This window comes from Heterocephalus glaber, unplaced genomic scaffold, assembly GCF_053883595.1.
Source record: "Heterocephalus glaber isolate CG9 unplaced genomic scaffold, H.glaber_assembly_v1.0 deba00000122, whole genome shotgun sequence".
Classification (NCBI taxonomy): Eukaryota; Metazoa; Chordata; class Mammalia; order Rodentia; family Bathyergidae; genus Heterocephalus; species Heterocephalus glaber.
The window spans coordinates 49,903,352-49,931,029 of NW_028258138.1; the positions used below are offsets into that span (position 1 = coordinate 49,903,352).

At 34.7% G+C, this 27,678-nt stretch overlaps 1 protein-coding gene across 37 annotated transcripts in view; it reads right to left on the reverse strand.

Moving 5' to 3' along the window:
• The window catches only part of Abi3bp (ABI family member 3 binding protein), a 283,774-nt gene that overhangs the window by 105,861 nt on the left and 150,235 nt on the right, over nucleotides 1-27,678 (reverse strand). For 33 of the 37 annotated variants that reach the window (XM_021238903.2, XM_004857983.3, XM_021238902.2 and 30 more), the window contains exons 10-14: nucleotides 8,862-8,939; nucleotides 6,915-6,989; nucleotides 6,033-6,107; nucleotides 5,104-5,175; nucleotides 4,374-4,448 (exon numbers count right to left, since the gene is read on the reverse strand). In XM_021238903.2, the coding sequence (XP_021094562.1) occupies nucleotides 4,374-4,448; nucleotides 5,104-5,175; nucleotides 6,033-6,107; nucleotides 6,915-6,989; nucleotides 8,862-8,939 (375 nt within the window). The remainder of the gene's footprint in view (nucleotides 1-4,373; nucleotides 4,449-5,103; nucleotides 5,176-6,032; nucleotides 6,108-6,914; nucleotides 6,990-8,861; nucleotides 8,940-27,678) is intronic. The other 4 variants (XM_021238873.2, XM_021238874.2, XM_021238886.2 and 1 more) reach the window with 4 other exon arrangements.

Sequence of the window (27,678 nt, forward strand, 5' to 3'; positions counted from 1 at the left end):
ATACTAAAAACACACAAATACCTTTCTCTCAGTTTGATATTGTTTGGACAGTTTTGTGAAGCAAAATCCCTCACCTTATTTGCGAGTTAAACAAAATCTTTGACTTCAAAGTTATAGTTGTCAGAGGACAGGGTAGTTTTGAAATAGAATTCTCTGAAACATTCTAAAAAATCAACAGCTTTTGATTTCCTTACAAAATACAGTATATGCACATCTATTCAAGAGTAAAATTCAGGAAATAGTTAGGCCTGGTTTCTAAAAGACCATTTCTAAAATGAAATGGTTAGGCATGGTTAGTCATACACTTGATAAACATTCAAGAATTCACAGAACATGGGACCAAATGCAACAGGTAAAATGGGTAGTTCAATTCAAATGTTATAAAAAGCAATATTAATTTCTTTCGAAAAACAAAAATTATTTAAAATCACAACAAAACTTTACCTTCAGATTTTTCAGAAAAATATGATAAAAGAACCTGTACTGCTATTTGCTCTATAACTTCCTAAAATCATATTTGTTAATTATGTTTTGTTAGTTATCTGTTTTTACTTTGAAAACTAATTAGGCACAAATCCCACAATGAAAATGTCCTGATGTTGTCCTGGAAGCATGTGATGGCATACCAAGTATTTCAAAAAATTGAGAATTTTATTTTATTTTATTAAAATTCCCTAAATATCAATAACTATGTGAAAGCTTTTCCCTTTCCAACATAAATTCTTAAACAAATTATTTCTATAAGGCAGAAACTCTGTCATGTTTACCATGCACTCAATGTTTTATTTATTCTAGAGCATGGTACCTGGTAGATCCTCAGCAGAATTAATTTGCAAAAAGTTCATTACAATAAGCAAATTAAGAGAGATTGACAAGTGGACAGTTTGAGTTCTTTGAAAGGAAAAATGACTTGTTTGGGGAATTAATACGTCCTTTGATTATTTTATAATACACAAATGTGTGCATATAAATCTCTTTCTCTACCACACAAATAGTTGCTGTAGGTGTATACTCTGGCATGGAAATAGGATTCTAAAAACATGAAGAAGTAACTTAAAAACATTATAAGTAACTAAAAGAGAAAAACATACCACCAAACATAATTTTCAGCACTATTTAAATACATGAATAATGCTTTCTTCAGTTAATGGGAAAACAAAATATCCTTCTGTTTGGCCCTGAAATTTGAAAGAACAATGCTTGCAAGAAATCAAAGGCTGATTTCTTGAAAAAAAGAGAGCATGGAGAATCTGTAAACCATTTGCTACGCTTGAATGCTATTTTCCTGCTCTCAAAGCTTCAACACCAGTACTCATTCCACTCTTTTTCCTCTTTAGGGAGTAATCTAGTTGGGTGAGCCAGATCTGGGGTAATCAACACCTCACAGGGTAGGTGGTAAGATCCAAATATAGTTTGCCTCTTTTCAACTGCTCTGAGCAAATCACCTGTGGCCAAGCTTTTCTAATATACTACCCTCATGCCAATCACTTCAGCTTTTAAATCTTTAATTAATGCATATTAAGTACATGTTGCAAGTAGTAAAAGTTTTACAAAGTACTGAAAGAATTTAACACTGAAAATATTAGGGTTTACATTGTACAGAAGCTCCCAAAGTAGATTTTAATGAAAAGACTGAGACAGACCCTCCACCAGTCTGACTCAGTCAAGGGAAGTCTCTAAAAGATAACTATTTATGCTGCAAGGGGAAATAATTTTACTCAAGGAAGAGGTAGGTTTAGTAATAAGCCTTGGTAAATTGGAAGAAAAATTCAGTTTTTCTGGATACTTTGGAGGGAAAATAAACAAAAGAGTATCCTAAGGATGAAAACAGGACATTTTAGATGGGCAATATGATGAAACAAAGATGCAGTCAATGAAAGGGCTGCTAAGGATATATTACTGGGGTACCCCTTGTATGCTATGCATTATATTAAATGATTTATACATAATTTACAATATATAACCTGATCAAAAATTTATATATTATTTCCTTTATAGGTGGATAAACTGAAGTTCTGATAATTGGTTATTAACCCAGCTCTGTTTCACTCCACAGCTTACAGGTAAACAATCACATTCATAATAAGAATAAGTTTGAAGGAGTGGTTGGCTTCTTAAAGATCATTTGATGTTTCTTATCTACCTGTAAGGCATGCAGCCCCAATACGAACATTTAATTCTCTCTGTTGTGAAAGCTGTTCTCAAAATTTCAAAGCAAGATATATGGGATTGTTTTACTTTTAACTTGGAGTGTATTATTGTAGAGAAGATTAGGAAAAAAATGATTGAGCCTCTGTCCCTCCATCTATTCAGATGTAAGTTTTTCATGAGCCTCATTAAAAGAAAACTGTCAGAAAACAACTTTGGAAGGATCAATATGATGATGTATTCATAACTCTTTGAAGCTCTCAGAAGAAAACTGTCATATACTTAGCTATAAATGTCTCTAATTTCTCATTTTTTATGGCTGAGTAGTACTCCATTTTATTAAAAAACCACATTTTCTTTATCCAGTCTCCAGTTGATGGGCATTTGGGCTGTTTCCAAGTTTTAGCTAAGTGGATGCACATTGAAGCAATACTCTTAAGTGAAATAAATAGGACATACATGTGTAAATACCAAATAGTTTCTCTGGTGTGAGAAACTGAAAGTGTAAATAAGGACTAAATGTATAATAGGTAATGTGAAATAGGAAGAAAAGGGGCAAAGGGGAAGAAAGTGGGAGGGCTAGGGGAAAGGATAGAAGGGAATGGGATTAATATGAGAAAATGGAAAAATAAGAACAAAATCTTTGTAAATAGGGAGGACTGGAGGGGTTGAAGGGAGGGCTGGGCAAGGGTGAAAAATAAGAACCAAGAGAGACTATGTAAAGGTGCAAATTTCCAATGATGAATGTCATTATATTGTATACCTAAAATGTACCAATGATTAGAATGAATAATCAATAATGTAAAATAGGAATAAAAGATCCAAAGGGGTAGGGGTAGTGGGAGGCACAGGGGAAAGGAAAGAAGGGAAAGGAAAAAATGGTGAGAAATGGAAAAAATGGAAATAAAGTCTTTGTAAATAGGGAAGGGTGGAGGGCATGAAGGGAGGGTTAGGAATGGGGAAAAAATAAGAACCAAGATGCATTACATAAAGGTACAATTCCCAATGAGAAATGTAATTGTGTTGTATACCTACAATGTACCAATAAAAGAATTTAATACAAAAAAAAAGAAAACTGTCATACAAACATAAATTATATTATTTCAGTGGGGAAATGATCCAACATATGGACAATTCATCCCAGGATAGAAGGTATTAAGAGCTTTTCTAGAACTTCTATTAACAACACTGGGATTGTAGTGAACTGGCCACTTTCCAATAGGACCAGTTTTATTGCATCATCAGAAAGATGGACTTTTGTTGAATAGCTGTCACAAGCACTTAAGTATTTCTAAAATCTGGCTAACATCCTTTTAAATAAAAATTTATAAATAATTTTACATTCTGGTATGTAGGAATAAAGCATACTTTTATGATTTCCTTTATATACTTTATGGAAAATTAGATTTGCCAAGGAAATCAAAAGCAATCAATGCTACTTAAACATACTTTATGAAAGGTTTATATGAAATGCAATTCTAAGTAATGACATTGCAAAACACAGAACTAAGAAAGAGTAAAGCATGCACATTGAAAACAGGGAAGAATATTTTTGATGATTATGCATCTCAGATTTCTTGAGATATTCCAAACTTCAAATATCCTGTTCCTCTATTGCCAAAAACTATTGAAATGACCCAAGGATTTCAATAATCAGTATGTAAGTTAGAATTTTCAAATAGTCTTTTATATAAAAAGTACAGAAATCTTTTTGAGAGCACCCATTCTGATTTTTTTTGATACAGAATGTAACATGGCAAACAATTCCAAAAAATGTCAAAGAAAAATAAATTTTACAGTGATAAATCATATTTAGTGGTTGATCCAGGTAAGAGCAGCCCCTGGGATCCAGGAGTTAGCCTGGCATCCACAGGTTGGCTGTAACCTTCTCCCATCGACTCTCAAACACTACATGCATATTAAACATTAAATCAGAACTAGAATGGTACGTCTTATTTTATTTCTACTCTCGTATCACTAAACTGATCTCTAGAAAACCAGTGAGCCAATCATAGCTTATTTTAGCCATACTACCAAGAATATATCCAGAAGGTAAAACATACATCTTTAAAACAAATGCAAGAGTCAGCTAAGTATCAGCTAAGTATCAAGGTTTTGCATTTGCCACAGAGTATATTGATAATCAGTTAAGGAACCTATAAAAATAAAAACAAGAAACTTTAATATTCTTCTTACAATCTTTTTAAAAAAAAGAATACAATTACCGGTTTGAGGCTTTACAACTTTGGAATCTTCTGATGTTTTAGCTGTAGGGGCCATCCATGACTTTTCCTTTGTTACTATATTGGAAAAAAATAGAATTTGCTGAATATTTGTTTTCAGAGGAGAAAAGGACAGAAGTAGCTTCCTGGTGTGGTTTAAGTAGCTATCAGAAGACTGAAATAAAAAGCTCATTTGGATACTATCAAATGTAATTGGGGCCAGGGATTTAGCTCAGTGATTCTGCTGCCTGCCCCGTAAGAGCAGGGACCTGAGTTCGAACCACAGTGCCAAAAAAAAAAAAAAAAGTAATCAAGGACTGAGAAGAAATCAATACATACCATCAGAGAACATCTGACTAATGACAAGGGTGAAACCAGAGACTGATGTCATGCTCTCAACATTTTAAGGACAGAAAACTAGTCAACTGGATTATGTGTGATTCATAGAGTGATGATTTTTACTGAATTTATAGAAATCCAATCAAATAAGACTTTTCTTTCTTTTTAAAAATTGAATCAACTACCTGTTTGCCTGAGTTAACTGATTTCAGTAGTTTATTGAAGTTTGCAGAGATAGGACCCCATAAATGTGTCTTAGGAATTAAACAATTACCACCCACATGGTAGGAATCAAACTCAGTGCCACAGCCATGCTAGGCAAGGATTTACTGCTGAACTACATCCCAATCCCACCACCTATATTCTTACATCAAATACAAAGTACTTTTATTACCCAAGGTAACCTCAGGTTTCTCAAAAGGGAAGGATGTTTTTGCTTCGGGAAATTCTGGAAGCCTTTTTGGAGCTGTAATCAAACACACAAGGATGGTTATGACTCTGAGGTGCAAGGAACAGAGGAAGATGGCTTTAAAAATATCAATCTTGCAAAGAGAGTAATTATTTCATATCAAATAAGGAATCTTAATATATCTCTTCTGTGTTTCAGTGCAGGATAATAAAATAAATTTTCTTTTTCAACTTTAAGATCAAACCACTAAGCTTGAAGTATTTTTACTTTTCTTTCTATTCTTATTAAACTAGTTTTTCAATTTCTTCAGCTATATTTGTGTGTTCTTTCAAGTATATTTTATTTAAATTCAAACTAAGCATCAAATATATCTGAAATGGCAAATATCTACCTAATAGTGTTTAAAAGTAGAATTTGTGTATATATGTATATATATGTAGTTTATAGATGTATATATATGTAGTTTATATATATACGTACTTATATTTAAATAGTTTATATATAAGCATCTCCATTCTTTTGATATTGTACCTAAAAATAAATCTAAAAATTCTAAAGAGGACTTTCCAGAAATATCTATCAAGAAAGACAATTGAATAAAAACATTTAGGAAAAATATCAATTTTCTCAGTGATATACTAACTATAAATGAAAAGAATAAAACAAGAATATGACCACCACCACCAAAACCCACAAGTGGATTTTTCATAGGGAGGGACTCTTTAGGATTCTAAATTATAAAGATCATTTTAACACATTTAAGAGCTTGGACGTTGGGAAGCTCATTGTTCTACGAACCTCATTTCCTTTTACCAGTGAGAAAATGAATTTGAATGAATTACCACAACACCTTCAAAAAGCATGAATAAAATTTCCATAATAAAAATTATGCTCCAGTGTTTAATAATTTTTACCTAGAGTGCTCAGTGGCAATTCAAACTTAGGTAATAGAATAGTTTGCAATGTTTCTGGGGTCCTTTGGCTGAGAACTGCAATAAAAAACAATGTGGTTAGAAACACCTTGCCTGAGGATTTGATCTTTTGGTGTAACCATGACCATGCATAACATGCTTCATAACAGAGATTCATGTGCAAGGAGCAGTTGGTGCTTCTCATGGAAATAACTGGTCTTCCCTGGAGCAGTTACATAGCTGCTAAAATTTGAAAGTGTATTTTCAGAAGACCAACATCACAAGTGCAGAACAAAATACATGCTCTCCTTTTCTTCAGAGGAAGAGACCAAACAACAAAAGCAAGTTAGATTCCCTTGGGTGAAACAGCAGGTAAAGCAAGTGATAGAAAATTCTTATTAGAAAGTACTCTTTGGGAGATTCTTTCCACATTTAGTATGCAAAAGACTTTCATAAGCCAATTTAAGTGGAAACCCCAGACAGTCAAGACTTGAATGTTTTTCCCATCCCTCCAAGATCTGGAGGTTGAAAGGTTGGTATTCTGCCCATCCAGCCCAAGAGACTCATTAAAAAGGGCATGCAATTAGTATCTAGCATCCATGCCTGCCTGGAATATTAGTCAATGAGATCCAGGGAAGTTGGTAACTTCTCAGTGGAATTGGTCCAAATAATAGAAAAGTTACTAGTGCCAGAAAAGAGGAAATAAAGAAAAAGAGATAGGGAGAACAGGGAGAAAGGAGAGGAGAGGAAAGGGGGAGGGGGAGAGAGGAAAAAGAGGACAGAAAGAAGGGAAGGGGGAAGGAGGGAAAGGTACGCTAAAGTCTTGGGGTTACTTTATTGCTGTTTTATATTGATTTTTAAGAAAATGTCAGTTCTTAGAATTACCCCGTGTTGTTTCTGAAATGTCTAAAGTACTAGACACAGTGGGCTTAGTGGCTCTTGGAACTGTTTCAGGAGTCACTGAAAGGTAAAAAAGAGATAACTTTACACATTAAGATAAGATGATGAAGCAACTAAATATCATGAGAAATCTTTTGTTGGCCTTCAGAATTAGTAACTGATATTTATATAGGACCTTTCTTCTCACATTTCTAATATTGAGGACTCCCTCGCTTGCCCCAGATGCCCGGGCTGACTTTCCTCCTCAATGCATCTTTTCTGGGTTTGGTCCACTTTCTATGTGATCCACAAAAAGCACAAAAAACTGACATCCATTAAAGCACTTATTAGATTATGTTTTTATCTTCCCTTTTCTTTAATTCCAGGGCTTAGCGTAATGCCTAGGACAAACACACACATAATAATAGGTTATTAAACAAATGAATGAATGGGAAAATAAAAGAATAAACCAGGGCTGAAAGGTTTACTGAAAGCAATAACATTATCAGCTTTCTTTCTCAAAATTCACTCTACCCACAATGGTTGGAACTGGGTTAAAATTATGATCAGTATTCAAATGCTGAGCCACAAGTTTGTCCCAACTGCTAGATGAAAGGCAATTAAAACCTCAGGTAGATAACTGTGGAGAAATATGAACCACAGTTACTGAAATCTGGAATAAATCATGTACTGGAAAATCCTAGAATTTTTCAGGGTAAGGGTATGAAATAAACACAATATTGAATAATAAGTTGTGATTGCCTAAGAATTTCTGAAGTGGAAAACTCTGAGGAGGGTTTGGCGAAGAATTAAGAAATCTGTAGACTCTCATCAGACACTGTGCCAAGAGAAGAAAATGTAACTTGGAGAAACGGGTAGAATCTTTGAAGCAGAAAAGGACTTGGAGTCAACTATTGGGTCATGCCTGTGCTTTTCTTGGTATTGACAAATTACATTGAAATCAGAAAATCACCTTGGAATTTCATCCAAATGGATTATTTTGGCAGCATGAGTAGCTTCTACCTTTGTGCTATGGAAGTGGGGAAGAAGGTCCATTTCTCTTCCTTAGACAGGACCACACTCCTCTGCTCAGTCAGAAATATTGTACTTCAATCTGTTTCTTGAAGTTATTTTATTACTCCATCAATCTTCTATTCTCTGGACCAGTTACAAGTCCAAAAGTTTAGTACAAAGAAAAATATCACTAATATCTCAGGTTATAGCAATTTCATAGATTTAAAAAACTCAGTGTGGATTAGAGTCACTCTGCTAAATGTGAATTATGAGGAATTCTTGCCAGATGTTTATTTTATCGAGTGCTGGATAAGGCAGTATGACTCTGGCAAAACTCTCTGCCTCAGAGATTAATGCCTCCCTAGGGAACTAGAATGGGTAGTTTCACTGAGAGAAGAAACTTTGGAAACACTGATAAACTATGGGGAAAATGCTTACTGTATTTATTCTTTAATGTATTTTTACTAAATGTTATATATTCTCTAACTAGGGCTATTAATTTCCCAGAGACCTTTGTTTCTAAATTACTCCAGGGTATTTTCTTAGCTATGAAACTATTGATTTGTGAAGGATATAAGGCATTTCATCAAATTGACCAGATGTGAAGAAGCAATGAAAAATGGTATCAGGTCTTCAAATAAAATGAACATACTGTACCAAAACCTTAGTATTACATTTTAGTGTAAAACTACTTTAGTGTTAATGTAACAACTTTCATTGAGTATGAAGAATACAGCTTCCATATTACATATCAGTTATATGATCTAATAGTTCAGTTTTTATCTGTTCTTATATTCCTAGAATCTTCTATTACTTTGTTCTTATGATCAAAATGAATTTCCTACTGGCTCTTTACTGAAAAATAAAGTTTGTAGATCATTCACAGTTTGAAAAAATATGGTGCTTCTTTTCTCAACATCAACATAAGGATTTCATTACCTGTTATGTGCTGTGCTGTGGTTTTTTCAACTTTTGGTGTTCTAGATTCTGCAGGTAATGCCAAGGTTTCATTATTAGCTAAAAAATAAGAGAACATACACTTTACCTCTCTTTCTCCTAGCAAAGTGTCCAAAGAAGCTTATTTAGTGCATAATCAACAGACTATTCTTAAAAATTTAATCTACATATATATAAAATACACATGTATGTAGATGCATTATATATGTACATATAATATACATATATAATGTATATTATATATACATAATAATCTATATAATAATTTATATAATAATTATCTATCTATCTATCTATCTATCTATATATCCCTTTTCACAAGCCAGATAACTTTACTTTGCATTTTTACCAGGGCTAGTATGATCACAAAAGAGATTTCAAATTTTCTTCTTGTTCATCCTAGCTAATTCTTTAAAATGTAAATTAGCATCGGAATGAAGAAAAAAGTTACAGTACTATACTTGAATAAATCTTATCATTCTGATTCATAAATAGAGTTTCTGGAAGGCATAGTTTGTACTGCAAATGTTCTTTGGAATTTTATATTCAAGCACTCCTAATTTTTTTAAAAAAATTAATGAATACAGAATTTTCTTTAGTGTATATGGTAAAAATAAAACAAATTATAAAAAGATAAAATTTTTGAAAAAAGCAAATCATACACAAATGCAAATAGAAAAATAAGTTACTCATAAAAATTAGTGGCAAAAAATTAATGATAATACATTTTATTTGAGTGACATGTTAACATAGATTTTCTTTTGTGGGATTTCAGTGCAAAGAATGGATTTCTTTTCCATTTTTTCTCTTTTATGCAACTATTTGGAAAATTTTCTTCTAAATTTAGGTGTTCTTTTTCAAAGAAATTAAATATCTAAACTAGAATTTCCCAATGATTAAGAATTTCCCCAATTTTATAAAGTTGGGATTAACTCTATTCCATTATTTGGCACATTGAGTCAGTGACCTACTTCTAACATTTTGAAATAGCCTAATGGCATGAAAGAATTCATGCATCTTTGAGATATCCTGACCATGCTACCTGGAGCTGATTAAATAGTCAGGTGGGACTTTTTTCTTAAAAGTTCTGAGCTAGACAGAACTTGGATTTCTCAACTTTTACACTATTGACATTTGGGGAACGGGGCATTTTGTTCAGTGTAGGATGGCTAACAGTCTTTCTTTCTGGTCTTTACCCATTGGATTCCGATAGCTGTCACAGTTGTGACAAGAAATGTCTCCAGACATTTTCATATATTTCCTGGGGACAAATCACCTCTTGTTAAGAGCTATTAATCTAATCCATTTTCTCATTCCTTTTGAACATGAAAATTTTGTACCCTTCTTCTGTAGTTTATATCACTCTTGTAAAGACCATTTTCATCTTTTCAGTTAATGATGTATAAAATTACTCAAATGGTCTTAAAGACAATTACAAAATTATATTTCTAATTTTCAGTATATACCATGGAAGTGATTCCTACAGAGAGCTTATTGTTTTCAGGCACTATTTAAAATGCCTGAATTAGTTGTCAAAATACTAATGAACCTGCAACCTATTATATTTTGTGTTTCACAGGAATTTTGCACAACACAAGTAGTTAATGCCATTGTTCAAATTTAGTTAGCAGGACATAAAGAGAAAGAACTCTTTCTATAATAAATAAAAAGAACACATGTAGAATTTCATAAAATCTATTCTCAAAATTTCTAAATTTTATTAACTTTTTTTCTGATGTCTTTGATAGGCATGGCTTTTGTTTAGAGCCGTTCTAGTTTTTAGCATGTGAAGTAACATGCAGATTACAAATTTTTCACAAACTCTGGTCCTGGTATTTTCAATATACATCATAGGGTAACCTTTTCTCTTTAAATGTAAAATAATGAGTCTTCCTTCCCTTCTTTGTCCTTATTTCTGTCAGGTTATTTTTGCTAACCTTCTTCCCATTTAATAATAGCCTATGTTCTCAGCGATTCCCTGACTAGACCACCCTTTCTCCTTCTTCCCTCCCTCCTTTTCCCAACCTTTAGAGCCTAGACTTTCACAGCAATGCTCTGAAATCTTTAGTTTCTCCTATTTAATATATGTCTTTTGTTAGAAAATTGCATTAACTAAAATTAGGCTGTTAATGAAAAAAGATGGAAAACTACCTTCCCAAGAGGTAATTGTATCCTTTTCGCATGACTAAATAAATGCATGTATTATTTCTAAATATAACATTTCAGACATCAGGGAAATTGTGAAATAGGAAATAAATTTAAATGGGAGACTCTGGATATTTAATATCAACCCATTAGCATTCATCGACCTATGTACAACTGCTAGGGTTTCAATAGGAGAATAAATTTTGGTCATCCTAATATCATCTAAAATCAGGGAGTTCCTTTTCTTCCACTATTTTTGTGTACATTTTCAGCACAGTTGTTTCCTTTAATTTTTGGCAGGCTAAGTCTGGGCTTTGGCAAACACTTTGTATGTCCTTTGGAGATGTGTATGTAATATTATCTTTCTTGTTTATTCCTCTCATTATTCACACCATGTGTTCTTACAAAAAAAGCTATTATATCTCTTGCTGTCCCATGATAGGCTTTTCTGGAATTGAGATATTATTTTTAGGCTTTACTCCCTCAAAAATATGACTTTTCTGAATTGTAGTACAATTAACTTCAGGAAAGTTCATTTCTCCCTTAACAGTATCAAAACAATTTATGCCCATGTTTTTTGTTTCAAAAAGAAAAAATAAAACAAAAAGTATCTACACAGCAAAGGAAACAACCAACAAAATGAAACACAGCCTAAAAATCAGAAGAGAATATTTGTAAACCATGTAGCTGAAAAAGGCTCAATATCCAGAATATATAAAGAACTCATATAAATCAATAATGTTATATAGCACATTAAGGTGACTACAATTGACAATAACTGAATATTTTAAAATAGCTAATAGAATTTTGAATGTTCCCAACACAAGCAAATGTTACATGTCTTGAGGTGATAGATATGCCAATTACCTTGATCTGATCTTATATATTGTATACATACATCAAAATGTCACACTCTAACACATAACTATGTAAAGTTACAACATGTCAACTAAAATTAAAAAATAATTCCACAGAGTTACGGTGATAAAAACAGCATGGTACTGGCCACAGCTCCCAGTGCAGAGGAAGGGGATTCCAGGCCACTGTACCACTGCTTGCAGTGTACAGGACATGAGCCAAACAGCACAAACACACCCTGCCTCCCCACCTCCGTGGAAATGAGAAGACATGTAAACAAGCTTCTAAAACAGACTTCCAGATCACCTACAGCAACTCCAAAGGCAAAAGAGATGGAACACTCTGATACTCAACCACCTGGACACACCCTGAATTGACAACAAAAGAGGATCTGTAAAAAATGAAATCAGAAATAATTTCCCAGATAACAGCACAGATTGTGCTCATAGTGCAAGACATGATTAATAAATCTAGAGAGGAGCTGAGGAACATGATGGAATCCCAACATAGGAAACAAATGGAATACATAAAACACAGGCAAACATTTCCAGGAGATCAAAAACTCCATTGAAAGTCTACACAGCAGAATGAGACAATGTGAGGACAGAATTTCAGATATAGAAGATAAGATTGCAGTTAGTGACCAGGAAAAGAAAAATTGCTTCAAAATTTCAAGGGACCATGAGAAATCAATCCAGCAGCTGTTAGAGGATGCAAAGAAGAATAATATAAGACTGATTGGAGTCAACAAAGAAATGGGAGAAAGTGAAGATGACATAAAAAAAATGTTCACAGAAGTGATGGCACAAAAATTCCCAAGCAGGGGAAAAGAACTTGACATGCAGATAAGGGAGGCATATAGGATTAAAATTAGCCTTGATAAAAAAAATCTACATTTAGGCATATACTTCCTAAGATACCAGAAATGGAACAGAAGAACAAAGTTCTACAAACAGTTAGAGAAAAGAAACAAATCACATACAAAGGAAAGTGCATCAGAATCACAGCAGACTTCTCAACGCAAACCCTCAAGGCAAGAAGAGCTTGGAGTCATGTATTCCAAGCCCTAAAGAAAAACAATCTCCAACCAAGACTGATGTAACCTGCAAAACTATCTTTCAAAATTGAAGGAGAAATAAGATACTTTTTTTTTTTTTTTTGGTACTGGGAATCAAACTCGGGTCCTTGTGCTTGCACAGCAGGTGGCAAAACCACTGAGCTAAATCCCCTGCCCTATAAGATACTTTCATGACAAAAAGAAATTTAGGAACTTCAGGAATACCAAACCAGTACTCAAAATTTTTCTAGATAATATCCTAGGAAAAGGCAATGAGGATCACAACTCCAGGAAACACAGCAGAATGAATCAAGTGGCTAGAACAAGAAATTAAATGTAAAGGGGGAGAATCCAACAAAAAGAAAAAGTCATGACAATGATAAGTTTATATGTATCAGTTACAACCATCAAGGTTAATGGTCTCAATTCACCAATCAAAAGAAATAGACTGGCAGAATGGGTCAAGAAGCAAAATCCAACAATATGCTGCATACAAGAAGCACACTTGATTCAAAAAGAAACTCACAGAGTGAAAGTTAAAAGATGGAAAGCAATACTCCATGCAACGGGAACCCCCCAAAAAAGCAGGAGTAGCTATCCTCTTTGCAGATCAAGTGGATTTCTAACCAACACTGATTAAGAGACACAAAGAAGTGCACTGCACCCTTGAAAAAGGGAACAATCGAAGAGGAAGAGATGACAATCATAAATATCTATGCACCAAACGCAAGTGCACCAAATGCCAGTGCACCCAACTATATAAAACAAATACTAACAGACATGAAAAGTCATATATGCACTAATACAATAGTAGTGGGGGAACTCAATTCCACACTGTCACAAATAGACAGATCAACTAGACAAAAAATAAGTAATGAAATACTAGAACTCAATTGAACTCTTGAACATATGAACTTAACAGATGTTTATAGAGTCTTCCACCCCACAAAATCAGAATACATATTCTTTTCAGCTGCACACGGGTCATTCTCCAAAATAGATCACATACTCGCTCATAAAACATGTTTAAGTAAGTGCAAAGGAATTGAAGTTATCCCCTGTATATTATTAGACCACAGTGCGATGAAATTGGAGATCAATAGCAAAAGAAACTGCAAGAATTTCATAAACATGTGGAAATTGAACAACACACTTCTGAATAAACAATGGGTCACAGAGGAAATTAAAGAAAAAAATCAGACAGTTCCTTCAATTAAATGACAATGACAATACAACATATCTGAATCCATGGGACACAATGAAAGCAATCATACGAGAGAAATTCATAGCAGTGAATACTCATATTAGGAAAACAGAGTAAACCCAATTAAACAACCTGATGCTGAACTTCAAGTTTCTATAAAAGAATAGCAGGACAATCCCAAAGCTTATACAAGGGAGGAAACTATAAAGATCAGAGCAGAAATCAATTCACTGGAGACTAAGAAATCAATGAAGTGAAGAGTTGGTTCTTCAAAGGAATAAACAAAATTGACCAACCCTTAGCCAACCTTATCAGAAAAAGGAAAGAACAGGCCCAAATCCATGCAAGTACAAATGAAAAGTGTGAAATTACACCAGACCCAACAGAAATCCAGAGGATCATCAATAACTACTTGGAGAAACTGTACACCAATAAGATGGAAAACACAGAAGAAATGGACAGATTCCTACACATGTATGAATTACCAAAGTTGAGTGAAGAAGATAAAAATTCTAAACAACTCAATATCAATCAATGAAATTGAAAACGTAAATAAAAACTTACCAGCCAAGAAAAGCCCATGTCCTGATAGCTTCACGGCTGATTTTTACAAGACATTTAGAGAGGAACTACTGCCACTACTATTTTTAAACTCCTCAGTGAAATTGAAGGGGAAGCAATACTCCTGAATTCATTCCTGGAAGCAAGCATCACCTTGATCCCCAAAGCAGAGAAAGATACAACTGAGAAAGAAAACTATAGGCCAATCTCACTAATGAACATAGATGCAAAAATCATTACTGAGATACTGGCAAGTAGAATGCAGAAGATCATCAAGAAGATCATACACCCTGATCAAGTGGGATTCATTCTAGGGATGCAGGGATGGTTCAACATACGCAAATAAACCAGTATAATACACTGTATCAATAGAACCAGGGACAAAAACTATATGACCATCTCAATAGACGCAGAAAAAGCATTTGACAAAATCCAAAAAACATTTATGATAAAAACGCTACAAAAAATTGGAATAGATGGTCTCTTCCTCAATCTTTTTTTTTCTTTGTATGATCTTTTATTGATACATTTTAGGTGTACAGTATAATGACATTCCTCATTGGAGATATGCACCATTACCTACTCTCTTGGTTCTTATTTTTTCCCCCTTCCCCTGTCCTCCTTTCAGCACCTAAATCCCTCTCTATTTACAAAGACTTTGTTTCCTTTTTTTATTTTGTCATATTAATTCCATTCCCTTCTTTCCTTCCCCCTACCCCTCCAACTTCCCCTTCCCCTTTGCCCCTTTTCTTCCTATTTCACATTATCTATTATACTTTTTAGTCCTTTTTTACCCTTTCAGTTTCTCACCCTAGAGAAACTATTCAGTACTTACACGTGTGTCCTATTTATTTCACTTCAGAGTATCGCTCCAATGTGCATCCATTTCACAACAAATGTCTCTAATTTCTCATTTTTGATGGCTGAGTAGTAATCCATTTTATTCAAAAAACCACATTTTCTCAATCCAGTCTCCAGTTGATGGGCATTTGTGCTGTTTCCAAGTTTTAGCTATTATAAACTGTGCTGCTATGAACATGGGTGCATATATATCACTGTGGTATGATTCTTTTAATTCCTTGGGGACGATCCCCAGCAGTGGAACAGCGAGGTCAAATGAGATTTCCAGTCCTAGTTTTTGAGGTATCCCCATACTGATTTCCACAGTGGTTACACCAGTCTACACTCCCACCAGCAGTGGAGCAGTGTTCCTCTTTCCCCACATTCCTGCCAGCATTTGTTATTGGTTGATTTCATGATAGCAGTCATTCTTTCTGGAGTGAGGTGAAATCTCAGTGTTGTTTTCATTTGCATCTCTTGAATAACCAGTGATGCTGAAAATTTTTTCATATGTTTATTTCTTTGTGTGAGAAATGTCTGTTCATTTTAGATGCCCATTTTTGGATTGGGTCTTTAAATTTGGGAGGTCTGATTTTTTTTAATTCTTTATAGATTCGAGATAGTAGACCTTTATCTGAGGGACCGCTAGTGAAAACTTTTCCCACATTAAGGATTGTCTCTTCACACTGCTGGTGGTTTCTCTTGCTGTGAAGAAGCTTTTTAACAAGAAGGATCCCACTTGTTGACTGTTTGTGCTAATTCATGGGCAACTGAGGTTTTGTTCATAAAATTTTTTCCTACCGCAATGTCTTCAAGAGTTCTACCTAACCTCTGTTCCGGCCTTTCTGTTTTTATATTTAGATCTTTAATTCATTTCGATTTTAGTTTAGTGCATGGTGAGAGATATAGGTCTAGTTTTAATTTTTGACAAGTTGAAATCCAATTTTTCCAGCACCATTTATTAAAGAGGATATCTTTCCTCCAGTGAGGGTGTTTGGCTCCTTTGTCAAAGATGAGGTGGTTGAGTGTGTCTGGAGTTGTTTCTACAACTTCTAATCTGTTCCACTGCTCCTCAGGTTTGTTTCTTTGACAGTACCATGGTGTTTTTATCACAGTAGCTTTGTAGTATAGTTGCAAATTGGGGTTGTAATATACCCTGCCATGTCTCTGTTACCTAGAATTACTTTTGCTATTCTGGGCCTCTTCTTGTTCCAAATGAATTTTTGGATTGTTTTCTCAAGGTCCATGAAGTATGCTGCTGGGCTCTCAATTGGAATTGCATTAAATCTATATAGCAATTTTGGAAGTATGTTCATTTTCACTATGTTGATCTTTCCTACCCAGGAGCAAGGGATGTCTTTCCATTTCTGGTATCTCCTTCAATCACTCTTTTCAAAGTGCTATAATTTTCAGAGAAGAGGTCTTTGATTTCTTTTGTTAGGTTGATTCCTAGGTATTTCAGTTTTTTGGATGCTATTGTGAAAGTAATTGTTTCCCTATTTCTCTCTCAGTGAGTCTATTGTTCATGTAGAGTAAAGCTATTAATTTTTGTGTGTTGACCTTGTATCCAGCTATTTTACTGAATTTGTTTATTAAGTCTAGAAGACTTTTGGTGGAGTTCTTTTGGTCTTCTATATAGAGTATCAGGTTATCTGCAAATAATGACAATTTGACTTTATTTCCTATCTTTATTCCTTTTATTTCTTTATCTTGTCTAAATGCCATGGCTAATGGTTCCAAAACTATATTGAACAGGAGTGGTGATAATGGTTATCCTTGTCTTTTTCCTGATTTTTGTGTGAAGGATTTCAGTTTTTGACCATTTAGTATGCTATTGTCTGTTGGTTTTTCATAGATGACTTTTTTCAGATTGAGGTAGTGACCATATATTCTGATTTTTTTGTAGGGTTTTTCTCATAAATGCATGTTGGATTTTGTTAAATGCTTTTTCTGCATCTATTGAGATGATCCCATGGTTTTTGTCCCTGTCTCTATTGATATAGTGTATTACATTGATTGATTTGCGTATGTTGAACCATCCCTGCATCCCTGGGATGTATCCCACTTGGTCAGGGTGTATGATCTTCTTGATGATCTTCTGCATTCTATTTGCCAGTATCTTAGTAATGATTTTTGCATCTATGTTTATTGGTGAGATTGGGCTTTGGTTCTATTTTTCAGTTGGGTCTTTCTCTGCTTTGTGATCAAGTTGATGCTTGCTTCCAGGAATGAATTCAGGAGTATTGCTTCCCCTTCAATTTCACTGAGGAGTTTAAAAATAGTAGTGGCAGTAGTTCCTCTCTAAATGTCTTGTAAAAATCAGCCGTGAAGCCATCAGGACATGGGCTTTTCTTGGCTGGTAAGTTTTTATTTACGTTTTCAATTTCATTGATTGATATTGAGTTGTTTAGAATTTTTATCTTCTTCACTCAACTTTGGTAATTCATACATGTGTAGGAATCTGTCCATTTCTTCTGTGTTTTCCATCTTATTGGTGTACAGTTTCTCCAAGTAGTTATTGATGATCCTCTGGATTTCTGTTGGGTCTGGTGTAATTTCACACTTTTCATTTGTACTTGCATGGATTTGGGCCTGTTCTTTCCTTTTTCTGATAAGGTTGGCTAAGGGTTGGTCAATTTTGTTTATTCCTTTGAAGAACCAACTCTTCACTTCATTGATTTCTTAGTCTCCAGTGAATTGATTTCTGCTCTGATCTTTTTGGGGGGGGTACCAGGGATTGAACTCGGGTCCTTGCGCTTGCACAGCAGGTGGCAAAACCACTGAGCTAAATCCCCAGCCCTCTGCTCTGATCTTCATAATTTCCTCCCTTGTATGAGCTTTGAGTTTGCCCTGCTATTCTCTTTCTAGAAGCTTGAAGTTCAGCATCAGATTGTTTAATTGGGCTTGCTCTATTTTCCTAATATGTGTATTCACTGCTATGAATTTCCCTCATAAGTCTGCTTTCTTTGTGTCCCATAGATTCCGTTATGTTGTATTGTCATTGGCATTTATTTGAAGAAACTGTCTGATTTCTTCTTTAATTTCCTCTGTAACCCAGTGGTTATACAGAAGTGTGTTGTTCAATTTCCATGTATTTATGAAATTTTTGCAGTTTCTTTTGCTATTGATCTCCAATTTCATCACACTATAGTCTGATAATATACAGGGGATAACTTCACTTCCTTTGCACTTACCTAAATATATTCTATGAGAGAGTGTGTGATCTATTTTGGAGAACGATCTATGTGCAGCTGAAAAGATTGTGTATTCTGATATTTTGGGGGGATACACTCTGTAAACATCTCAAGTTCATAAGTTCAAGAGTTTGATTCAGGTCTCATATTTCCTTGCTTGTTTTTTGTCTAGTTGATCTATCTGTTACAGAGGTTTATTGAGGTCCCCCACTGCTGTTATATTCACGCTTATTTGATTTTTCATGTCCATTAGTATTTGTTTTATATAATTGGGCACACTTGTTTTTGGTGAATATATGTTTATGATTGTCATCTCTTCCTCTTGGATTGTTCCCTTTACAAGGATATAGTGTCCTTCTTTGTCTTTTTTTATCAGTGTGGGTTTGAAATCCACTTTGTCTGCAAAGAGGATAGCTACTCCAGCTTTTTTTTTTTTGGTTCCCATCACATGGAGTATTGTTTTCCACCCTTTAACTTTCAGTCTCTGAGTTTCTTTTTGAATTAATTGTGTTTCTTGCATGCAGCATTCTGTTGGATCTTGCTTCTTGACCCATTCTGCCAGTCTATTTTTTTGGTTGTTGAATTGAGACCATTAACAGTGATGGTTATAATTGGAATGTATTGACTTATAATTGCCATGATTTTTTCTCTTTGTTGGATTCTCCCTGTTTGCTTTTAATTTCTTGTCATGCCTGATAGATTCATTCTGCTGGGCTTCCTGGGGTTGTGATAATCATTATCTTTTCCTAGGATTTTGTCTAAAGTTTTTTGGAGTGCTGGTTTTCTATTCATGAAGTCCCAAGGTGCTCTTTGTCATGAAAGTATCTTATTACACCACCAATTTTGAAACATAGCTCTGCAGGGTACATCAATCTGAGTTGGTTTTTTTTGTTTTAATGGCTTGAAACACATCACTCCAAGCTCTTCTTGCCTTGATGGTTTGCACTGAGAAGTCTTCTGTGGTACTGATGGGCTTTCCTTTATATGTGATTTGTTTCTTTTCTCTAACTGCTTGTAGAATTTTGTCCTTTTGTTGAGTTTTCTGGAATATTAATAATTATATGCCTATGTGTAGATTTTTTTTGATCAAGGCTAGTTGGAGTCCTATATGCCTTGCTTATCTGTATGTCAAATTCCTTTCCCCTGCTTGGGAAGTTTTCTGCTATCACTTCAGTGAACAGTTTTCTTATGTCATCTGCACTCTCTTCTGTTTCTTTATTGACTCCAATCAGTCTTATGTTATTCTTCTTTGTATCATCTAGCAGCTGCTGGATTGCTTTCTCATGGTCTCATAATTTGAGAAAATTTTTTCCTTTCCTGATCATTAATTGCAATCTTATCTTCTATATCTGAAATTCTGTCTTCATATTGGCTCATTCTGCTGCATAAACTTCCAATGGAGTTTTTAATCTCCTAGAAATCTGTTTCCATCTGTTTTATGGATTCAATTTCTTTCCTATGTTGGCATTCAATCATGCTCCTCAGCTCCTGTATTTTTTTTTATCTGTATCCTCTCTACTTTTATTAATCATGTCTTGCACTATGGGCACAATCTTTGCTGTTATGTGAGAAATTATTTCTTATTTCATTTTCTCCAGATCCTCTTTCATTGCTAGTTCAGGAAGTCCAGGTGGTTGAGTATCAGAGTGTTCCATCTCATTTCCCTTTGGGGTTTCTGTAGGTGATCTGGAAGTCTGGTTCTGAGGCTTGTTTACCTGTGTTCTCATTTCAATGGGGGCAGGGGCATGTTTCTGGCACTCAGGTAGCTCACCTCCCTTGTGCATGCCTACCCAGAAGCCTCCTCTAGGCTTGGAGCCATGGCACACTGACCCGGAGGCCTCCTGTGTGTTGGGAGCTGTGGCATGCCTATCTGGAAGCCTCCTCCAGGCTGGGAGCCATAGTATGCCTACCCAGAAGCCTCCTCCTGCCTGGGAGCTGTGGTACGCTGACCTGGACGTCTCCTCTGGGGTGGGAGCCATGGCACACTGACTTCTCTTTCTCAATCTTATAGAAGCTATCTATGAAAAACCAACAGCCAATATCATACTAGATGGTCAAAAACTGAAATCCTTCACACTAAAATCAGGAACAAGACAAGGATGTCCACTATCACCACTCTTGTTCAATATACTTTGGGAAACATTAGCCACTGCAATTAGACTAGAGAAAGAAATAAAAGCAATAAAGATAGGAAATGAAGAAGTCAAATTGTCATTATTTGCAGATAACATGATACTCTATATAGAAGACCAAAAGAACTCCACCAAAAGTCTTCTAGACTTAATAACCAAATTCAGTGAAGAAGCTGGATACAAGGTCAACACACAAAAGTCAATAGCTTTCCCCTACACGAACAACAGACTCACTGAGAGAAAAATAGGCAAGCAATTCCTTTCACAATAGCATCCAAGAAACTGAAATACCTAGGCATCAACCTAACGAAATCAAACACCACTTCTCTGAAAACTGTAGCACTCTGAAAAGAGTGATTGAAGGGGATAACAGAAAATGGAAAGACATCCCTTGCTCCTGGGTAGGAAGGATCAACATAGTGAAAATGGCCATACTTCCAAAACTGCTATATAGATTCAATGTCATCCCAATTGAGATCCCAGCAGCATACTTCATGGACCTTGAGAAAACAATCCAAAAATTCATTTGGAACAAGAAGAGACCCAGAATAGCAAAAGTAATTCTAGGTAACAGAGACATGGAAGGAGGTATCACAACCCCAACTTGAAACTATACTACAAAGCTACTGTGATAAAACAGCATGGTACTGGCGAAGAAACAGAACTGAGGACCAGTGGAACAGATTAGAAGATGCAGAAACAACTTCAGACACACTCACCATCTCATCTTCGATAAAAGATTCAAACACCCTCACTGGAGGAAAGATAGCTTCTTTAATAAATGGTGCTGGAAAAATTGGATTTCAACTTGTCAAAAATTAAAACTAGACCTATATCTCTCAGTATGTATGAAACTAAAATCTAAATGGATTAAAGATCTAAATATTAAAATAGAAATGCCCAATTGGCTGGAACAGAGGTTAGGTAGATGTCTTAAAGACAGTGGTGTATGAAAAGATTTTATGAACAAAACCTCAGTTGCCTGTGAACCAGGCCAAACAATCAACAAGTGGGATCTCTTCTTATTAAAAAGCTTCTGCACAGCAAGAGAAACCACCAACAATGTGAAGAGACAACCTGTAATGTGTGAAAAAATCTTCACCTGCTGTTCCAAAGGTCTACTATCTCGAATCTATAAAGAAGTTAAAAAAAATCAGACTTCCCAATTTAGAGACCCAATCCAAAAATGGGCATCTGAAATGAACAGACTTTTCTCAGAAAAAGAAGTAGAACAGCAAATAAACACATGAAAAAATGTTGAATGTCACTGGTTATTTGAGTGATGAAAATGAAAACAACAACGAGATTCCACCTCACTCCAGAAAGAATGGTTGCTATCATGAAATCAACCAATAACAAATGCTGACATGGCTATGGGGAAAGAGAAACCCTGTTCCACTGCTGGTGGGAGTGTAGACTGGTACAACCACTGTGAAAATCAGTATGGAGATACCTCAAAGTACTAGGACTGGAAGTCCCATTTGACCCAGCTATTCCCCTGCTGGGTATCTTCCCCAAAGAATTAAAAGAATCATACCACAGTGATATACGTGTACGCACTTTCATAGCAGCACAATTTGTGATAGCTGAAACTTGGAAGGAGACCAAGTGCCCATCAGCTGAAGACTGGATAAAGAAAATGTGGTTCTTTTATAAATTGGAGTACTACTGAGCCATAAAAAATCAAAATTAGAGACATTTATAGCTAAAGGTGTGCACATTGAGGCAAAACTCTTAAGTGAAATAAATAGGACACACATGCGTAAATACCGAATAGTTTCTGTACTGTGAGAAACTGAAAGTGTAAACAAGGACTAAAAGGTATAAGAGATAATGTGAAATAGGAAGAAAAGGTGCAAAAGGGAAGGGGAAGTGGTAGAGGTAGGGGAAAGAAAGAAGGGAATGGAAATAATATAAGAAAATGAAAAAATGGAAACAACATTTTTGTAAATAGGAAGGGATGGAGGGGTTAAGGGAGGGCAGGGGAAGTGGGAAAAATAAGATCCAAGGGAGATTATGTAAAGGTGCAAATTTCCAGTGATGAATGTCATTATATTACATACTGAAAATGTGTCAATAAAAGTTTTAAAAAACAGCATGGTACTTGCAAAAACAAAGAATCAAACAGACCTTTGGATCAGTGGAACAGATTAGAAGATGCAGAAAAAAACCCAAACACACTCAGCCACCTTTTCTTTGACAAAGGAGCCAAACAGGTTCACTGGAAAAAAGCCTCTTCAATAAATGGTATTGGAACTGGCTTTCTACATGCCAAAGATTAAAACTAAACCTGTCACCCACCATGCACTAAACTAAAATCAAAAGAGATCAAAGATCTAAATATTAAAACAGAAACACTAAATCTGCTGGAAGAGAGAATGTTAGAACACTTGAGGTTATAGGTGTAGGAAAAATCTTCATGAACAAAACCCTGACCACACAGGAAATACTACAAAGAATCAACAACTGAGATCTTATTTTATTAAAGTCTTTTGCACTGCAAAAGAAATTACCAACAGAGTAGGAAAACAGCCCACAGAGCGGGGAAAAATTTTAGTCACTGGTCCCTTAGGCAAAGGACTAATATCTAGAACATATAAAGAACTGAAAAAAGTCAGACCCCCAAATTCAAAGACCCAATCCAAAACTGGGCATCAGAAATAAACAGATATTTCTCAGATGAAGAATAAGAAATGGCAAATAAATACATGAAAAAATATTCAGCATTACTGGTTATTCGAGAGACACAAATTAAAGCAATGCTGAGATTCCATCTCACTCCAGCAAGAATGGCTATTATCAAGAAATCAACCAACAACCAATGATAGCGTGGCTGTTGGGGGGAAGGAACACTTCTCCACTTTTGGTGGGAGTGTGGACTGATGCAACCACTGTGGAAATCAGTGTGGAGATTCCTCAAAAACCTAGGATTAGAGGTCACTTTTGACCCAGCTATATCCCTTCTGGGTTCTTACCAAAAGAATTAAAAGCATCATACCGCAGCAATATATGCACACTCATGTTTATAGCAGCACAGTTTGCAATAGGATAAATCTTGGAAACAACCCAATACCCAACACCTGATGAATGGATAAAAAAGATGTTGTTTTTTTTTAATGTCATGGAGTACTATTCAGCCATAAATATGGGTAAACTTGAGACATTGCTAGGTAAATGGATGTACGTAGAAGTTGTATTCAAGTGAAAAAAATCAGACACACATGTAAATATTGCATTGTCTCTCTGTGTGAGAAACTGAAAGGATAAATAAAGACCAAAATATATTGTAGATATTTTTAAATAGGAAGAAAGTGTTCAAAATTATACAGAGTGTGAGATACTTTTTTAATAATTATAATATTTTACACAAAAAAGCTATAGTATTATTAGGAAATGAGTTGAGAGAGAAAATAGCAATCAAAAATATATTCTTTTAGGATTATACTAAACAGTATATTTGCCACTGTTCTGTAATTATTTTTGTTATGAAAAATTACTTTCCACAGAGCTGTTTTTATATTTTCTTTATTAGTGCCTACTTGATTACATTAAAATTTTAAATATATTTTGAAAAACAAAATAACTAACTTTAATTTTTAAAAGCAAGTGAGGACCCAAATCGACACTTTGCCAAAGAAGAAACAAAAATGGTCAACAAGTATATGAAACTGTGTAAACATCACTAACAATCAGGAAAATGCAAATCAAAACTACCATGAGTTTATCATCTCATTCCTGTTGTGATTTATCAAGAAGACAAGAAATAACGTTGTAGAGAAAAAGGAGCACTTATACACTTTTAGTAGAAATACAAATTGGTACAACCATTGTGGTAAACAATATGAATTTAACTGAATAAATTAAAAATTGAGCTATCATATGACCCACCAATCCTTCTATCTAATGGGTATATGTGCAAAAGATATAAAATCAGCACTTGAGAGATATCTTCACTCCAGTATTTACTGTGGTTCTATAGCTAGCATATGGAAATAACTAAGGGTCCATTGCAGACTAATTGATAAAAGTATACAGTTAATGTTTAAATTTAAAAAAATTATTGTATTAAAAGAAACACCAAAACTAATCTTCCTCAAAACCTTTTTCCTTGCTTCAAACACTTATTTCACCATTCTTGCCACTTTATGAAGCAGTTCTAGACATCCACTTTTGTGTCCTTATGGGAAGACAAATAAATAAATAAATAATGAATAGTTCCACTGAGTGTCATCCTACAGAAAGGCAGACTTGTAAAAATATTACATTTTGTTCTCATCCACCTTATTCACTGCATCTGGCACAGTGCAACTTCTTGTTCTTCCCCAAATTCCAAATGATTATGAAAGGCAAATGTTTTGAATTGACTCAGTTCAAGGAGCAGCCACGAGAGCACAACTAAGCCACTCATGAAAGAGAACTTTCAGAATCTCTTCAGAAAGTAGCAATAATGATGGGGTGTGTTTGAAGAAGCAAGGGGGAATTTTGGAAGGTGGATTAATGGCAATGTGTCTTTTATTGTAACACTCTTTTAAAAATTTAAACATTCATTTTATTTTTATCATATATCAGAAAAATCTGAAGGATATGCTAAGTGAAATGAACTAAACACACAAAAAATAATGCATGCTTTCACTTATATGTGAATTTAAAATAAAAGATAAAAAAAGAAGAAAATACATATAGAATATAATGGTGGTTACCAGGGGTGCAATAGCAGTAGGAAATGTGAAAATATATTATTAAAAAGGTACAAAGTTATAGATTTATAGGATGAATAAGTTCAGAAATTTAAGCTACAACCTGAGTACTATAGTTATTGTATTGCATACTAGAAATTTGTCAAGAGAGTAATCTTTTATGCTTTTATTACACACAAAAAAGGGTAACTATGCAAGAGAATGTTACTTGACTTGACTATAGTAATAATTTCAGTAAGTATATCAAAACACCATGTCATGTACCAGCATGGTACTGGCAAACAAACAGACCTGAAGATCAGTGGAACAGATTAGAAGATACAGAAACAACTCCAGACACACTCAGCCACCTCATCTTTGACAAAGGAGCCAAACACCCTCACTGGAAGAAAGATGGCCTCTGTAACAAAGGGTGCCAGAAAAATTGGGCTTCAACTTGCCAAAGATTAAAACTAGACCTATATCTCTCACCATGCACTAAACTAAAGGCAAAATGGATTAAAGAGGTAAACATTAAAACAGAAACACTAGACCTGCTGGAAGAGCAGTTAGGTAGAACCCTTGAAGACATCGGCAAAGGAAAATATTTCATGAACAAAACCTTAGTTGCACACAAAGAATCAACAAGTGGGTTCTCTTCTTATTAAAAAGTTTCTGCACAGCAAGAGAAACCACCAACAGAGTGAAGAGACAACCCAGAATGTGGGAAAAAATTTTTACCAGCTGTTCCTCAGACAGGGGTCTATTATCTAGAATGTGTAAAGAAGTTAAAAAAAATCAGACCACCCAAATTTGAAGACCCAATCCAAAAATGATCATCTGAAATGAACAGATATTTCTCAGGGAAAGAAAACTTTAAAATTTTTAACGTTGTTTCATTTTTGAAATGTCAAGGTAATATATTCAATAGATGGGATTTTTCTTGGATTTTACTGAACATTTTTAAATACACTATCATTCTCTTCGGTGCACAAGAAATTATGTGTTAAATTTGATAGGTATTTCCCCAGAAACTCAAGTTAATAAAACATATTTCCTATATGCATATTTTTATTATTTGTACTTAATTTATTTGCATTTAATTTTTCTTTATTAAAATAACACTCAACCTTGAAGTTTTTATGAATAATATCATAAAATCAAATGCAACATCAACACAGAACAAAATCCATATAATTCCCTCAGTTAAAAAAAGCAAATAAAAGTTGAATTGTTATTAGGATGGTCTATGTAATTTAACCAAAAAAAGAGGAAATATCACCAATACTAAGAAATAAAACATTCTATCTTCTGGTTCAAAACTGACACCAGTGATCTGGGAAACAACTGTTCATGCTTGGTCACCTTCACAAACGCTGGTCTTTGTAGTTTTGTTTGTTTTGATTTTTTTTTGGTACTGAGGATCAAACTCAGGATCCTGCACTTGTGAAGCAGGCATGATCTTTGCAGTTTTGATGAACACATTGGAGACCAAATTAACAGGAGATTTGTGGTTCCATTTTTTCTCCTTTAAAATGAGTCTTTCCCAGGCACAACTCACCTTTTGCAAAGGTGAGTATAAAAGTCCTGAGTTTTGACTCTTTTGAACTCAGCTTCACTAAAGAAGTTTAATTTAGAAGCTTCCTAACAGCACCACATCTACATGAAGTAGGGTTGAGTCACAGTATTTTTTTTATATCTGAGAGGGAGATGACTGATGTAATTAAGACAATGAAGTTTAGAGTCACTATATTTTTAGACATAACTCTAGAACTATCAGATATGAGCATTTTACACTAAAAAGATAAGGATTACACTAAATCACAAAGATAACTTGACAAATATTTTCACATCTTAGTAAGCTGGTGTTTCAGGATTTTTTCTAAAATTATGTCAAATGCTCCCCAAATAAGTATTGTCCTACCTATTTGAAGCTTCCCTCCTCCTTCTTCCAATAGTTTGTCAAAATTAACACCTAGGAAGACCTAAAGAGTTCAAGCCTTTTAAAACTCTTACACCTGAGGAGACTGCCCAGAGTGGCATGGCTTGCAGGCTCCTGCCAGAGGCCCACCACTTCATCCCTAAGTGCCTGTAGATCCTGGAGAGCAGTTGTGTGGCCCAGACCTGCACAG